Genomic DNA, 14,479 nt, shown 5'->3' with positions numbered 1-14,479 from the left:
CAGTTTTAAGTTCACAGCAAAATTGAGGGGAAGTTACAGAGATCTCCCATATAACCCTGACCCCCACACATACATACTTTCCTCTTATTATCAACATCTCCGACATGTTACAATTGTTACAATTGATGAATCTACGTTGATATATCATAATCACCCAAAATGCACAGTTTACGTTTGAGTTCACTCTTGGTGTTGTACATTCTGTGGGTTTGGACAAATGTCTAATGACCATGTATCTACCATTACAGTATCATACAGAGTATTTTCACTGCCCTAAAAATCCTCTGTGTTCTCCTACTCATCCCTCCCTCTTCCCAACCCCCGGCAACCATTGATCCTTTGACTACCCTCATAGTTTGGCCTTTTCTAAAATGTCATATAATTGCAGTCATACAGCATACCTTTTCAGATGGGCTTCTTTCATTTACTAATATACATATAAGTTTCCTCCATAGCTTGATAGCTCTTTTTTTTAATACTAAATAATATTGCATGGTCTGGACATCGCAGTTTTTTTATCCACTGACCTACTGCAGGACTTCTTGGTGGTTTCTCAGTTTGGACAATTATAAATAAAGCTGCCGTCAACATCCATGTACAGATTTTTGTGTGGACATAAATTTTTATCTCCTTTGGACAAGTACCAAGTAGCACAATTGCTGGATCGTGCGTTAAGAGTATGTTTAGTTTTAGTAAGAAACTGCCAGAGAGTCTTCCAAAGTGGTTGACCATCTTGCTTTCCCACCAGCAGTGAGTGAATGTTCCAGTTGTTTCACATTCTCATCGGCAGTAGATGTCAGTGTTTCGGGTGTGGGCCATTCTGATAGGTATGTAGCCTGCCTTGTTTCGATTTGCATTTCTCTGCTGACCTCTGAGGTGGAGCATCTGTTCATATGCTTATTTGCCATCTATCTGTCTTCCTTGGCGAGGTGTCTGTTAAGGTCTTTGGCCCATTTTTTAATCCAGTGGTTTGTTTTCTCTCTGTTGCAGCTTAAGAGCGCTTGACATATTTTGAATAACAAGTTTATCAGACATATCTTTGGCAAATATTTTCTCCCATTCTATAACTTGTCTTTTCATTCCCTTGACATTGTCTTTTGCAGAGCAGAGGTTTTTAATTTTAATAAAGTCCAGCTCATCAATTATTATTTTTGTGGACTCTGCCTCTGGTGTGTTTCTAAAAAGTTGTCACCACACCCAGGGTCATCTGGATTTTCTCTTGAAGGCACATTCTAGGAGTTTTATGGCCGTATGTGTTTCATTTAGGCCTTTGATCCATTTTAAGCTTTGCAAAAGATGTCCCACCCATCTAGATTTGTGCTTCTTGCATCCGAATGTCCAGGTCTGGCATGGTTTGTTGGAAAAACTATCTTTGCTCATTGCAATGCATTTGCCCCTTTGCCAGAGGTCACTGGACAGGTCACTTGGGTCTACTTGGATCTCTGTTCTGTTCCACTGATCTAGCTGGGTCTGTTCTTACCATCTCCACCCTGTTCCGCTACCTTGAGGCTGGGATGTATAAACTATCCCTTTATCTAATACCCTTAGTACTCTACCTGTTAGAGACTGCTTCATAGTTCCCTACTGTGAGCAGTTATGAAATTAGCTACTAATCTCTTTTTCTCTCTCCTCACCACCCTCTAACTTAAAATGATATTCTTCTCAATTAATGCTTACTGGGTAATCATGTCACGTGCACTCACTCCATGTTTTGCTTCTTGTATCGTATCTGTCATGTCAGAGCTTACAACATTAGGATGTCAGAACCTACTTTCTATCACTTAGTCTTAATTCTGTGTTTATGTGTGTTCAGTGTTCAGCCCCAGTCCTTGTGATGAAACTTCTCCAGTCACTTCTGTGTGGTCTGCATTGGATTCCTCAGGAGGGGCTCACAGGAGCGCTATTTGCTGGTATATGCCTGGTATAACTATTCACCTGCAGCCTTTATGCTTGAAGATAGTTTTGGTTGGATACAATACCTTTCGCTTGGTTTGTACTTGAATATCTTAAATGCATTGCTTCATCGTTTTCTCCTATGCTGCTCATGAAATCTGATGCTTGGTTTTTTGTTGTATATTAATTCGTTATCTACGGCTGCAAAACAGATTGCTCCCAAGCTTAGCAACTTAAAACAAGAAGCGTTTGTTATCTCATGTTGTCTGTGGGTCAGAAATTAGGAATGGCTTGGCTAAGATGGTTCTGCTTCCTCGGGACCATCCCCCAACTCAACCTGTTTGTCTTCTGTCTTCTTTACATCTAGTGTTTATGCTCTGCCTGATTTAGATTCTGCATCTAGAAGTTTCTCTCAGAATGGGAATTTGTCCCTGTAGACAGGAGTCTTTTCATTAGGTATTCATGAAGTGCTCAGTGGCTTCTGTTGGCCCCACATCCTCTGCTTTGTGCCAGGTTCAAGGGAAAGGCGAAGCAAAGGCCCTGAGACATGCGGCAGGCTTCATAAGGAGCACTCTCGGAGCAATACCAGGAAACAATAAGGCGAGCAGACCTGGTCAGAGAGGTGAGCTGTGATGGGATTATAGCAGAGACCTCGGTGGACCCCACAGGGAGCTCCAGAGCTGGGCCGGCTCTTCAGAATTGCCCCATCTGAAGCAAGCTGGCCAGGCCTTTGTGTGTCTGCATCACCTAGTCTTTGGAATGTTCTTTCCTTTCCCCACTGACCTGCCATGCCAGCTCTGTCCTGTATCAAAGTGCCATATGTGAATGGATCTATTCTAAGCCTTCTTTTCTATATGATCTCTGGTCTACCCCAATATCATTTCCACACTGACTGTTACCCTACCTTCAAAAGTCCTTGTATCTAGTAGGGCAGTCCTCTCTCTTTATTCTTCTTCATTAATGTTTTAACACTCTTTTTATTTTAAGATTTTATTTATTTATTTGAAAGAAAGAGAAAGCATGAGCCGAGGTGGGTGCTGAGAGGGAGAGGGAGAAGCAGACTCCCTGCTCCACAAGGAGCCCAACACTGGGCTCGATCCCAGGACCCTGAGATCAGGACCTGAGCCGAAGGCAAATGCTTAACCCCCTGAGCCACCTAGGTGCCCTAACTCACTCACTCTTTCTTTCTTTCTTTCTTTCTTTCTTTCTTTCTTTCTTTCTTTCTTATCAGTTTTATATTCAAGTATAATTAACATACATGATTATGTTAATTTCAGGCATTTCAACTATTCTTAGCTCTTTATTCTTCCACATAAATTTTAGAATGAGCTTCTTAACAGTGGTTTTCACACAACTAAAAACAGTGATCCTAGAGAAGGAAAGGTTACTCAACAAAACAGAGTTTTCGCGTAAATTAGGCCATATAGGAAGCGAATGCTTTCTAGAACTCTATTGTTCTGTGTCTTATAAATATACATACACACTAAGGTTACCAGATTTAGCAGAAAGAAAAACAAGTTACACAGTTAAATTTGAATTTCAGATAAAAAACATAGGACATATTTTACATGGACATTTTTATACTAAAAAAATTATTCATTGTTTATCTGTAATTCAGATTAAACTGCACATCCCATATTTCATGTAACAACCCCAAAACGCATTCCCTCCCTAACCCCACACTCCCCCCTGACACATTCATGCATACACATACTTAATACCATTTTACCAGTTTTTCCCTGGATCATCTGTTTATGAGACAACCGCCTTCCTCGTCTAACATTGCTCCCCACAGGATTTTTCAAGAACATGTCCCTCGGAGTGGATAATGGAGCTCTGTACTTTTGTCAATGGGAAAAAAACAGTATGTGTTATTTATAAAACAAGAGGAAAATCCTCTCCCACATGTGAAATGCCCAGGCTTAAATGGGGCAAAATTCAAGATCTTATATCCCCAGATTCCCGGCCAAGCCTTTCTTTTTAGACCTCCCGGAAGGCCCATGCTACACACCCCTGCCTCAGGCAGGAGCCAAGGTCTTACAAGGTGGGTCCGCAGAGCCTGTGAGGGCTGTCAGGAGGAAGCTTCCAGCCAGCCAACAGCCGTGGCCCTCCTTCTCTTGCAGATCTTACGAACGCTGAAAGGCTATGATTCCTACAGCACCCTGCTGCTGCCCCCCCGCATTCCGGGGGACAAGCTGCCCCCAGAGCTGTACGAGTACTTTAAGGAGATGAAGCGGTCGAAAGAAGAGCAGATGAAGGCCAAGTATCTGGAGAGTCTGGTCCAGGAAAACGGTGAGAGCTCAGTGCCAAGAACCCAGCTTCAGCCCCCGTCCTGGCGCCCCAGAGGCGTGCGTCCTACAAAGCCAGCCAGGCCTGTGCTAGGCGCCTCACAGATTTTGTTTCTAACCCTCCCAGAATGGGCCTGTCATCCCTGCTGCATGGAAGTGGAGACGGGGGTACGTTCTCTCTGTAGAGTCTAGCGAGGAGTTAAGACCTCAAAACATTGGGTGCAGGCATTAAGGAAGGCACTTGAAGTAATGAGCACTGGATGTTCTATGCAACTGATGAATACTGAATTCTCCCTCTGAAACCAATAATACAGGATATATTAAATTTAATTTAAATAATAACAGATATAGGTATAGAAGAACATGTGCTAGATACCCAGCCCCGTGCTGAGGGCTTTACACATAGAGATGAGAAACTAAAGCACTGACAGGCCAAGTCCACAGTTTGAAGGGGTAGAATCAGGATTCGAGCCCAGATCTCTCTGGCTCCAGAGTCCGTGGTGGTAACCACAGTGTTCCATAGCTTCTGTGTGAGCCCAAGTGATGCAGTAACACATCCCACAGGGTATAGCTTGGTGCCCTAAAAGAGGTAGGGAGTGGGGGTTCACACAAGGAAGAGGTTGGCTCTCCATGGTCCTCAAGGCCAAATCCCAATCATAAAGCTTGACTGTGCTCTTATAATGTGACCTTTCCTGGCCCAGTGTCCCTGAGTTACCCCATCATACACCCATGGTGCTCCCTTGTGTGCACTTGACCTTCAAGGCTCCTGGATGACCTGTAGCATGATGCATGCTTCTCCTTCCTGCTTTCCCTGCTCATCCCGGAAATGTGCGCTCCCAGCTGTTACTCGCTTTCTTTCTCTGTGTAACAGTCATCGTGTGTGTAATTGTTTTCTTCGTGCCCGTCTGCCCCCCCAAATGAGAAATCCCCATAAAGGCAGTGATCACACGTTCCCCATCTTAGTGCCCAATAAATATGTGCTGTGAGAGCAAATGAATGAGCTGAATAAAGTCCATTTTGTCCCACCCTTGAGCTTACCTTGCCTCTCAAGGAAGCTGATCAGAGAATACTAGTTTGCCCTTTTAGGACAAAGATGAGAGAAGACCTCTCCCTGCACTCTCCTGGTCATGTCATTGAGCACTATTGGTACTCAGATGCTAGAAGTGCCATCATGGAGACCACACACTGGGGGCTTAACCAACAGAAGTTTGTTTTCTCACACTACAGGAGGCTCAGTGTCTAAGACCAAGGTGTCAGCAGGGTTGTTTTCTTCTGAACCTCCTTCCTCGGCTTGTAGATAGCCATCTTCCCCTGGTGTTGACATGGTCTTCCCTCTGGGTGTCTGTTCAAATCTCCTTTTAAAGACCACCAGTCATACTGGAGTATGGATGGAATAGGACCCCCATATGACCTCATTTTAACGTTATTTGCCACTTTAAATACAGTCACATTCTGAGGTATTGGAGAATTAGGATTTCAATGTACGAATTTTAGGGGAACCAATTAAGCCTATAACAAGCTGCCGTGATGTATGTTCCAAGAATGGAGCTGAAGTGTGGTAAACAGATCACTAAAACAAGACCCTGTGTTTGAGAGCCCCAGGGTCAGGAAGGAGGAGGGAGGACAGATATTGACACTCAAACCCACTGTCATGGAGGCGGGCGGCGGGGGCACGGGGGTAGAGAGCTGCAGGCGCTGCCAGGTACAAAGGCGTCAGGACCTCAGAGAAGGGCCCTGTCACTCTCGTCCCCATCCTTACAACAGTACAGTGACAGGTTCATTTTTTCATTTGGCCCACTGAAAGGTGGCGGAGAACAGGGACTTAGGGGGCCAGAGGGGACCGGGCAGGTGCATACTCTGCTTTTCCCCAGGGCTTCTCTCAGCCTCTGCTCCCTCTGCTCTCATGTGCAGACTGTCCTCCCTGCTTCCCACGCCATGGCCAGCAAGGCCGGTCACAGGAGAGCTCCGACCTCTCTGCCTTAGATGTCAATGCCCCACGCCTCCCAGGAGCAGTGTCTTGGCCCCACCCCGGGGGGAGAGGGGACCATTTTGTGCAATCACAGCCCAAAACCCCCATTGGAATTGTGAGATAGTGCCAGTGGGGAGGGCGCTGGGCAGGCAAAATGGTAGATGTTCTTAGCGAGGCCATGGACAAATGTTCATGACAAGTTAAAGGGGAAAACAGGCTACAATTGGGATATACACTATAATCCCAAGTTCAGCTTTGAAAAAAGGAGAAAGGAACAGTCTGAGAACTTGGAGCTCTCCTGTTCTGGCATCATGAATTGCAGTTGCAATCACCATTTCTTTGTCTTTCCGTCTCTTTTGCCAATGAATTTTCTAATTCCTACTCTTCTGAATTTTGCAAATTCCCTGAAACAACTGTATAATTTTTGTGGGTTTTTTTTTTTTTTTATGTTAAAATGTAGAAACACTCTGGGCAGGGAAAGTTCTTAATAGCCAACCGATTGCCGTTCTCATTTCTTGGGGTTGGTTAGTCCAGGGTGATGGTGACCGGGTCAGTGATTCTCCACTTTATCTCTCTTTCATTTTGTGTCCCCATCGCCCCTGTCCCCCTCCCAACTCTTCTGCATGTGTGTTTGCATCCTTGGCTCTCGGGCAGAAGAGGAAGACGGGCTGTCGTCCGATCTGGGAACCTCGGCCAGTACAAAGAGGACCTCACTGAGCCAAGGGATCTCGGTCACATCCAACCTCGAAGAGCGGCACCTTCCCACGGCCGAGTCCAAGACCTACCCAGATGAAGAGGAAGATGAGGAGAGCCTGGAAAAAATCATGTTTCAAAGTAAACAAGCATTTTAATGTTTTGGTAACAGTTCTCCCTATGCAGAGTTGAGAAGACTGTCCAGTTCCTCTTTACTTTTCTCCCGGCAATGCACCCGCAAGCCTTCTAGCCCTGCTGGGTGTTAATTCTGCATATGAATATGCATTCATATTTATTCAGCCATTTCCTGTCATGCTGCAAATTCAGCTCATGTCTAGTATCATTTTTTTTCAGCAGGGCACATTCCCCCAAAACAGAGTTAACAGTCAGAGAGTATATTTCAACTCTAGCGGTTGTGGACAAACTATTAGCCAAAAAAGTCACTGCCATGTGAGGGAGTGAGAATACTTGCAGCAGGTGATTTGTAAAACAAAAGCGTCGAAGAAAGGAAAAGTTGTTCCCCTTTCCACTGACCGTGTGAATCCCAGGCGTGTCCACATGCACTTACTTACACACGTGTATTTTTACTTTGCAGCTGACAAGTTACAGAGCATTGACAGCCACTCCACAGAAGTTGGAGAAGTGGAGAACAACCCAGTAAGCAAGGCGATCGCTCGCCACCTGGGCATTGATATCTCCTCAGAAAGCCGCATAGCCAAGAACAGGAAAGGCATCGCCATTATCATCCATGGGACACCCTTGTCCGGTACGCACGGCCCTGAAGGGTTGCCCCTGTGGGGTTTATGGTGAAGGTCGCATATGTAATTTCTGAGACAATAAAAGACTCTTCCATTTGAAATTTATATACCACAGGACTATCCCCAAACTACTCAATTGCCAACGTCAGAGATACAGGGTTAGAGAAAGAGCAGGGACCCCTTATGTTTAATTAATACGTCTCTGACTTGTTTGAGCTTATATTCTTTCAATAATTTAAAAACATTAAACTATAAAAGAAAAATCCAAGACCTGAAATCATTTAAAAAGAGAGGGGAAAATATGTACAAATCTTTTGAACTGGCCACATTCCTTCTATAAATTTATCTTGGGAAAATATTTAATGACGCGGACGAAGATGAACAGCGTGGCTGCGCGCTGCGGCATGGCTTGCCCTAATGAAAAACTGAAAGCAACTGAAGCATTCAGTGCAGAAGACTGGTTACTTAAGCCTCAGTACATCCGTAGAGTAAATTAATTTGCCACTAAAAGTAGTGCCGCATGCACCCTTGTTCATAGCAGCGTTATTCACAATGGCCAAAAGCTAGAAACAGCGCCACTGTCCATTGACAGGTGAATGGGAACACGAAATGTGGTCCAATAGGCTATTACTCAGCCTCAAAAAGGAGGGAAATCCTGACACCTGCTGCAACATGGATGAACACTTAGACATTATACCGAGTGAAACCATCACCCAAAGACAATTGCTGCATGATTCCACTTATATAAAGTACTTAAAAGAGTCAGACCCGTAGAAACAGGAAGGAGAGTGGTGGTTTCCAGGGACTGGGGAGAGGGAAGGAAGGGGGCTTATTGTGTGGTGGCTACAGGGTTTCCATGTGGGAAGAGGAAAAAGTGCTGGAGTTCGATGGTGGTGACGGTCACACCACAGTGTGAATGGTGTAAGTTACACCACATGTAACTTACCCATACACGTACCCATGGTCACGATGGTAAATTTTGTGTGTTCATCACCACAGTTTTTTCCAAGTGCCGTAGAAGTATGTTGAATGAATAGAAAGATATTCATAATACATCATTTTAAGTGAGAAAAAAATGTCATCCTTAGGATTTGCAATCTGTCTTAATTTCCTATTGCTGCTGTGATAAGCAGCCACACACTTAGTAGGTTGAAATAATATAAATTGATGTCCTTTCTGAAGATCAGAAATCTAAAATGTGTCAGGAAGGCTGCATTCCCGCTGGAGGCACATAGGAGAGAATCCATGTCCTTGTCTTTTGTAGCTTCTAGAAATGTCACCTGCATTCCTTGGCTCAGGGCCCCTTCCTCCATCTTGAAAATCAGCATCATAGGGGCGCCTGGGTGGCCCAGTCGGTTAAGCATCTGACTCTCGATTTCAGCTCAGGTCCTGATCTCAGGGTCATGAGATCATCCTCACACTGGGCTCAGCGCTCAGCAGAGAGTCTGTTTGAGATTCTCTCCCTTTCCCTCCACCTTCCCTGCTCATGTTCGTTCTATCTCTCTCTGTTTCTCTCAAATAAATAAATAAATCTTGGGGGGGGGGGGGGACCAGCATTGTAGTGTCTTCCAGTGTCTCTTCCTTTGCTTCACCATCATATCCCCTGTTCGGACCGGCTTTCCTGCTTGTCTCCTAGAAGGACCCTTGGGGTTACCCTGGGCCCACCCAGACAAGGGAGGATAATTTCCCGTATCAGCATCCTTAACTTAATTGCAACTGCAAAGCAGCTTTACCACCTAAGGTTAACATTTCCACAGGCTGTGGGCATTTGGATGTGGATATCTTTTGGAGGGGTCTTTATTCAATCTACCACAGAGCAGGTTTCTTTTTCGTAAGAAATATAAATACATGAGTTGTACATGCATACTTAGTAGCCATAGGCTAACTGTCATATCTCTGGCTGAGCAAATTGTGGATATTTTTTTCTTTTCTCCTGTTTATTTGTGTTTTCTGCTTTCTTTTTAATGAGAAGACATTTTGAAATGAGAAAAGATCCACACAAGTTACTCTTTAAACCAAAAAATCTTCCCATTAGAATCAAAGACAGTAGAACTACAAAAAAAAATTCTTTTAATATTTTATTTATTTATTTGAGAGAGAGACAGAAAGAGAGGGTACTCAAGAGTGGGAGGAGGGGCAGAGGGAGAAGCAGACTCCCCACTGAGCAGGGATCCCGATAGGGGACTAGATCCCAGTACCAGGAGATCATGACCTGAGCTGAAGGCAGATGTTTAACCAACTGAGCCACCAGGAACCCTTAGAGCTACAAAATTTTTAAAGATCATGAATGAATCACCTTTTAACTGAGGAGAAAATTCAGAGAGGCTGCGTGTTGCCATCACGCTGTGCACGGCTCACTGGTGGTAGAATGAGAACCAGAATCCATGTGGTTCTGGCCTTGCCTCTGTTTTCAGCTGCCACATCTGGCCATATTCAAGACTTAAAGGCAAAGCACTTGGAGAGATCACTTTATAGCGGTCTCCATTCTAGAAGCTTCTTCTGTCTAGAACACTGAGCTGCTGAGAGCCAGGAAATTCAATCTCCTGACACTTTTTTGCAGGAAAATCAGCCACTGCAGTCAACATGGCCAAATACTACAATGCAGCCTGCTTGAACATTGACTCTGTCGTGCTGGAAGCCATCTCCGACGGTAGCAACATCCCGGGGATCCGGGCCCGGGAGCTCTGCATTAGGGCTGCCATAGAGCAGTCCATGAAGGAAGAAGAGTCTGGTAAGAGCCATTTCCCCTGACTTTCTGGGCTCAAGTGCCCAGCACCCCTGCTGCTAATTCCCATCGTCCTTGTGTCCCACACTGAACTTCTCCCCCCACGCCTGGCTGAAGGCTGACTTAAAGCATGCTGCCAGCTTAGAGCCCGAGGAGGGATTCTCTCCACCAAGTGTCTGCATCTCTCCATGCTGCCAGGGACAGGTACACACTTGGCACTTCCGGGGACAGGACAATGCATAGGATGCAGCTTCCACCTTTGAGGGTGGCCCATGGAAGGCAAGCAGACAGGGGTTTGTTCAGAGTAGAGGGAAAGAACATGACAGGAGGGCAACTTTGGGATGGCTGGGTTCCAACAAGCGTGATCTCGGGAAGTTTTAGTGGAAATGAGCTTTGAAGGAGCAGGTGAATGTTGACAGGCAAAGATGAAGACAAGGACATTCCAGCCCAAGAAAGCAAGAAGCTGACAGTCAGTCAGAGGTGGGGAAGTGGGCGGAGGCCCATCATAGTTGACCTTGATGCCTGGATTATGAATTTGGGTTTTATTTTGAAGGAACAGAGGGGTCAGGTGGTTTTCACCCTCGGGGAGAAGCGGCCAGAGAGTCACTGTGGAAAAGCAGCAGCCCTTGTAACGTCTTATAAAGGGAGCAGTGGACATGCTGAGGATGAACAGGCGTGGGCCAGCCGCCCCAAGGAGGGCTCTCGACATTCCAGGCAGTCAACGTCAGGAAACCAGGAGAAGAGCGATGTTGTTTACCAAACTAGGAAACATGGGAGGAGAAGAAAGCTTACTGGCAAGGAAAATCAATTGAGTTTTGGACCTCACTGTAATAAGGCCCGGTGTGGCCTACATACCAGAGGTTGGGAATCCCAGTTCCATCGGGTTGTCTAAGAACCTAGAAGGCAGGACAATGTGAAAATATACTGAAGTAGAGTGACTGCTCCAAGCGGAACCACTTTTATATAAATATTCATAACAGCATAACGTCAGTTCTTTCTTTCTTTCTTTTTTAAGATTTTATTTATTTATTTGACAGAGATCACAAGTAGGCAGAGAGGCAGGCAGAGAGAGGAAGGGAAGCAGGCTCCCTGCTGAGCAGAGAGCCTGATGCGGGGTTTGATCCCAGGACCCCGGGATCATGATTTGAGCTGAAGGCAGAGGCTTTAACACACTGAGCCACCCAGGCACCCCATTTTCTTTCTTTCTTTCTTTCTTTCTTTTTTTTTTTTGAGAGAGAAAGAGAGCAGGGGGAAGGGCAGAGGGGGAGGGAGAGAGAATCACAGGCAGGTTCCACACCCAGCATGGAGTCTAATGCAGGGCTCGAGCCCACGACCCCAAGATCATGACCTGAGCTGAAACTGAAAGTCGGACACTTAACCAACTGAGCCACCCAGATGCCCACAAACCAGCATCTGTAATAGTGTACCGTGTCTACTAACCTGTTGATAAAAGTGGCTGGGGCTTTCAGGCGTGTCCTCTCCTCTTAGTACCTCTGCATGGGATGCTTAGAGAAATAGAGGAGTGTTTGCCGGGGAGATAACAGAAATAGCTTTTTAGTAATGTAAGGGAGGAAAAATAATTTTCTCTCTGTCCTTCTGAGTACTTGGCTCTATAATAAAAAATTCATAAGAAAAAAGCAAGTTTGGTGGCGCCTGGGTGGCTCAGTAGGTTAAAGCCTCTGCCTTCGGCTCAGGTCATGATCCCAGGGTCCTGGGATCGAGCCCCGCATCGGGCTCCCTGCTCAGCAGGGAGCCTGCTTTCTCCTCTCTCTCTGCCTGCCTCTCTGCCTACTTGTGATCTCTGTCTGTCAAATAAATAAATAAAATCTTTAAAAAAAAAAAAAAAGAAAGGAAAAAGCCAGTTTATTAACATGTTTATCTTATGTGTACGCGGGAGATGCTCAGGAAGAAATGAGCTGGCTTACAATTTTGAATTAAATACAGTCTTCACGGGGAAAGAAGAGGAGGGAGGTAGTCCTTGTGGGGGAGAGCAAATGAGTTTTAGGGAAGATGAGTAGACCCACAGAAGAACCGATGAGGGTAGATAGCGTGGTACATCCCTGGTGGATGTAACTGCCAGCGTGTGGCTTTGGGACAATGGAGTTCCCTTTGGACGCCTCTCTTTAGGCAGATAAGGGAAGTTAAGAGAAGTCTTCTTCCTGTGTTTGCCCACAGCTCAAATGCCCACAGCTCAAAAGATAACAGCATATTCTGAGATGACATATCCAGAACTCTGCTCATCGTATTTTGGGGGTGGCCTAGTCTACCTTCAGTGGGAACTCCAAGCTGAATCACAATTCTGGTTCTCTTAGATTTTTGCTTCCTTTTCTCTCAACTAAACTACACTTCACAGAGGTCTTTGGAGCTGTGTTGGTGTCCCATGACACACTGGGGATTCTAGCTTCCAATCTGAGAGGGTAATATCAAGCTAAAGACATAACTGGGGGAGTCTTCCTCAACAAAATGAGAGGTTCAACTGCTGGAAGAGAGGAAACCAACTCAGAAAGTTCCAGAAAGGAGCACCTGGGTGACTCAGCGGGTTAAAGCCTCTGCCTTCAGCTCAAGTCATGATCCCGGGGTCCTGGGATCAAGCCCCACATCGGGCTCTCTGCTCAGCAGGGAGCCTGATTCCTTCTCTCTCTCTGCCTGCCTCTCTGCCTCCTTGTGATCTGTCTGTCAAATTTAAAAAAAAAAAAAAAAAAAAAAAAAAAAAGGAAAAGAAAAGAAAGCTCCAGAAAGAGGAGAGGGATGGAAAGAGACATTGGGGAACACTTACATTTTAGGAGGAGTGGGTGAAGGAGAAGCCAGGAAGTCCAAGAAGGCAGAGTGAGGAGGCTCAGAGGGCTGGGCAGTCAGGAGAGCAGGGCACAGGGAAGTCAGGGAGGCTGGCTTCAGAGCCCCGATGGTCTGGGCGACCATTGCTGACTCATTTGTCTCTTAGGCCCTATCACTGGTTCATACACCACTTCCACGACTTCCTTATTCTACTGTCTGCCGACCCCGCCAGAATGTCGGCTGGACGCAGAGATGCGTGAGAGTTCTCATCGCTGCGGTATCCCCGGCCCCTAGCATGGTGCCTGGCACAGAGCAGACACAGAGTAAAGACTTCCCAAAATGTATCGAATCAGCGAGGGAATGTAGTCAGAGACTGCATGAGCCCTGAGAGAGGGCCACTGTGGCTCACAGTTCAGAGGTCACCGGGTGCTTTGGAGAAAGCCCTTTCAAGGGAGGGATTAAACCCAGACCTCTACTCGCTGCTCGCTGTGGACGATCCTGCCTGTCCCACACCGCAGCCACTGGCCACTTGACATGTGACCAGTCCAGACTGAAGTGTGCTGCCAGGGTGGTTGTTGGAAGAGGTGGTATGAGTTCAAGGCTCTTCTATACAATAGCAGAGTAAGCATTTTATGTGTTGTTCACATGTTGAAACAATCACATTTTGGATATAGAGGGTTAAAGAAAACACACCATGAAAAGCCATGTGGACTTTTTTAATGCAGCTACTAGAAGAGTTTAAATTACATACATATTATGTGTCCGTTGACAGATGTGGTCCACACTACTGTTTTCGAAGTCGGGCTGTGAGGGAAAGAGAGGGGGTTGTCATGATGATGTCTGGAAAGAAATGAAAGACTGGCTTTTTAAGATAGGGCAGAATGACGGCAAGGACCAGGAAAGCTGAGAGCCATAGAACAGCCCAGAAAAGACTGCACAGCCATGGCGGGGCGGGGGGTGGGGTGGGGTGGGGGTGGTACTCTGGAGCAGGTGAGTGGGTGCGGGCAGTGGGAGGCCAGCACAGTCGTTATCGAGGCAGAGCCGGAGGGGGCGGTGACGGGGCTGGATGAGCGCAGGACTGGCCTGCAGATCTCTGGTGCAGTTGCTCTACTGGTGGCTGCAGGCTCTTTGCCCCTCTGCCCCCACCCCCACCCCCGCCACCTCCAGGGGCAGTATGCAGTCCTTGTACCTATAATCACCTGCTGGGGGAGAGACAGAGGGGACACATGAAAAGATAGAGCGGGGTAAGCCCAGTGACAGCTCCCAAGGGTGTTCTGAGGACCTATTTGCTGAAATATGGTCACGGAGGAGTAATGAGCCTTACCGAGTCTGCCCGTGCACTGGAGAACCGTGGCAGCTGCCTGGGCACACAGTCGCA

The 14,479-nt window shown here is 46.3% G+C and overlaps 1 protein-coding gene across 3 annotated transcripts in view; it reads left to right on the top strand.

The window, feature by feature from the left end:
- The window catches only part of HYDIN (HYDIN axonemal central pair apparatus protein), a 385,540-nt gene that overhangs the window by 271,563 nt on the left and 99,498 nt on the right, over positions 1-14,479 (top strand). For all 3 annotated transcript variants that reach the window (XM_059150954.1, XM_059150956.1, XM_059150955.1), the window contains 4 exons: positions 4,017-4,185; positions 6,805-6,984; positions 7,439-7,609; positions 10,162-10,332. In XM_059150954.1, the coding sequence (XP_059006937.1) occupies positions 4,017-4,185; positions 6,805-6,984; positions 7,439-7,609; positions 10,162-10,332 (691 nt within the window). The remainder of the gene's footprint in view (positions 1-4,016; positions 4,186-6,804; positions 6,985-7,438; positions 7,610-10,161; positions 10,333-14,479) is intronic.

This window comes from Mustela lutreola, chromosome 16 (assembly GCF_030435805.1).
Source record: "Mustela lutreola isolate mMusLut2 chromosome 16, mMusLut2.pri, whole genome shotgun sequence".
Lineage (NCBI taxonomy): Eukaryota > Metazoa > Chordata > Mammalia > Carnivora > Mustelidae > Mustela > Mustela lutreola.
Note: the sequence above shows the minus strand (reverse complement) of the source record. Positions and strands in the feature narration are given on the sequence as shown.